At 58.8% G+C, this 2,591-nt stretch overlaps 1 protein-coding gene across 1 annotated transcript; it reads right to left on the bottom strand.

Moving 5' to 3' along the window:
- Positions 1-35: 35 nt before the first annotated feature.
- Positions 36-1,885, bottom strand: LOC106900299 (sarcoplasmic/endoplasmic reticulum calcium ATPase 1-like; the record flags this gene model as incomplete). The annotated part of the gene is made up of 3 exons (XM_014962313.1): positions 1,624-1,885; positions 964-1,044; positions 36-133 (listed from the first exon to the last, which is right to left on the bottom strand). Coding segments are annotated over exons 1-3 (441 nt in total), but the record flags the coding sequence as incomplete, so codon positions are not given.
- Between the last annotated feature and the right edge of the window lie 706 nt (positions 1,886-2,591).

The raw sequence follows: 2,591 nt of genomic DNA, 5'->3' as shown, positions 1-2,591 counted from the left end.
GTGGGGGAGGGGTGGCCCCGGGGTGGGGGAGGGGCGATGGTGCTCACGGAGAAGAGCATGTTCTTCTTGTCCTGGTTGACGGCGCGAGGGTCGGGGACGGGCTCCGTGTGCTTGATGACGGACACCGACTCCCCTGCACCAGTATATCCCAGTTCAGACCAGTACGGACCAGTACGGACCAGTATGCACCAGTATACCCCCCTCCCAGTTCATCCCAGTTCATCCCAGTCCCCTCCCAGTTCATTCCACTTCATCCCAGTTCATCCTAGTCCTCTCTCAGGCCATCTCGGTCCTCTCCCAGTTCATCCCAGTTCATCCCAGTTCACACCAGTACACACCAGTACGCACCAGTACCTCCCTAGTCCCAGTCCAGGCCATCCCAGTTCATCCCAGTCCTCTCCCAGTCCATCTCAGTCCTCTCCCAGTTCATCCCAGTTCATCCCAGTTCATCCCAGTTCACACCAGTTCACACCAACACCTCCCCTAATCCCCTCCCAGTTCATCCCAGTTCATCCCAGTTCATCCTAGTGCTCTCCCAGGCCATCTCGGTCCTCTCCCAGTTCATCCCAGTCCATCCCAGTTCACACCAGTCCACACCAGTAGCCCCCCCACTCCCCTCCCGGTCCATCCCAGTTCATCCCAGTCCCCGTCCAGTCCATCCCAGTCCATCCCAGTCCCCTCCCAGTTCATCCCAGTCCCCTCCCAGTCCATCCCAGTCCCTCCCACTCCCCTCCCAGCCCCTCCCAGTTACTCCCAGTGCCCTCTAGTCTCTCCCAGTCCCTTCCCAGTCCCTCCCAGTGCCCTCCCAGTCCCTTCAAACCCCATCAAACCCCTCCCAGTCTCTCCCAGTCCCTTCCCAGTTACTCCCAGTCCCTCCCAATCCCTCCCCCCAGTGCCCTCCCAGTCCCTCCCAGTCCCCTCCCAGTGCCCTCCCAGTGCCTCCCAGTCCCTCCCAGTGCTCACCAGTAAGGATGGACTGATCCACCCGCAGCGTCGTGGACTTGATGGAGAGGATGCGGATGTCGGCCGGGACCTTGTCACCCACTGGGGGGGAACTGGGAGTTACTGGGACATACTGGGAGACACTGGGATCCTCCGGGGGGGGGTACTGGGATGGTCCAAGGGGTTACTGGGGGCTACTGGGAGCTCCAGAAGGTTACTGGGAGCTACTGGGGGCTACTGGGATGGTCCAAGGGGTTACTGGGAGCTACTGGGAGCTACTGGGATCCTCCAGGGTGGCTACTGGGAGCTCCAGGGGCGTTACTGGGAGCTCCAGAAGGTTACTGGGAGCTACTGGGGGGGCTACTGGGAGCTACTGGGATGGTCCAGGGGGGTTACTGGGAGCTACTGGGATGGTTCAAGGGGCTACTGGGAGCTCCAGAAGGTTACTGGGAGCTACTGGGGGCTACTGGGATGGTCCAAGGGGTTACTGGGAGCTACTGGGAGCTACTGGGATCCTCCAGGGTGGCTACTGGGAGCTCCAGGGGCGTTACTGGGAGCTCCAGAAGGTTACTGGGAGCTACTGGGGGGGCTACTGGGAGCTACTGGGATGGTCCAGGGTGGCTACTGGGAGCTCCAGAAGGTTACTGGGAGGTACTGGGAGGTACTGGGCTGTCCCCTCACCGGCCACCTCGGCGATGTCCCCGGGGACGAGGTCCCGGGCCTTGATGCGCTGCACGGCCTTTCGGTCGGCGCGATAGACCTTCCCCATCTCGGGCTCGTACTCCTTCAGCGCCTCGATGGCGTTCTCCGCGTTGCGCTCCTGCCACCGGCGGGGGAGGGGACACCAGTTGGGGACACCCCGGGGACACGGGGGGACACCGGGGACACCAGGGGACACCATAAGGACGTCCAGAGACACCATAAAGACGTCGAGAGACACCATAAAGACGTCGACAAGCACAAGAATGTGAGGAGAACATCAAAGGAACATCAGGAGAACATCAGGAGAACATCAGGAGGGATCAAAGGGACATTGGGGACACCAGGAGACACCATAAAGATGTCAAGAGACACCATAAAGACGTCGACAACCACAAAAACATGAGGAGAACATCAAAGGAACATCAGGAGAACATCAGGAGAAGGTCAGGAGAACATCAGGAGGGATCAAAGGGACGTTGGGGACACCACAGGGACATCAGGGGACACCACGGGGACACCGGGGGACACCATAAGGACGTCGAGAGACACCATAAAGACGTTGACAAGCACAAGAACGTGAGGAGAACATCAAAGGAACATCAGGAGAAGGTCAGGAGAACATCAGAAGGGGTCAAAGGGATGTTGGGGACATCGGGGGACACCATAAGGACATCGAGAGACACCATAAAGACATCAAGAACCACAAAAACATGAGGAGAACATCAAGGGAACATCAGGAGAACATCAGGAGGGATCAAAGGGACGTTGGGGACATTGAGGGACACCAGGAGACACCATAAAGATGTCAAGAGACACCACAGGGACGTCGAGAAGCACAAGAACGTGAGGAGAACATCAAAGGAACATCAGGAGAACGTCAGGAGGGATCAAAGGGACGTTGGGGACATTGAGGGATGGTCCACATCTCCAAGGGCCACCTCAATGTC

The sequence above is a fragment of the Calidris pugnax genome, unplaced genomic scaffold (assembly GCF_001431845.1).
Source record: "Calidris pugnax isolate Ruff unplaced genomic scaffold, ASM143184v1 scaffold1889, whole genome shotgun sequence".
In the NCBI taxonomy this organism is placed as follows: domain Eukaryota; kingdom Metazoa; phylum Chordata; class Aves; order Charadriiformes; family Scolopacidae; genus Calidris; species Calidris pugnax.
Note: the sequence above shows the minus strand (reverse complement) of the source record. Positions and strands in the feature narration are given on the sequence as shown.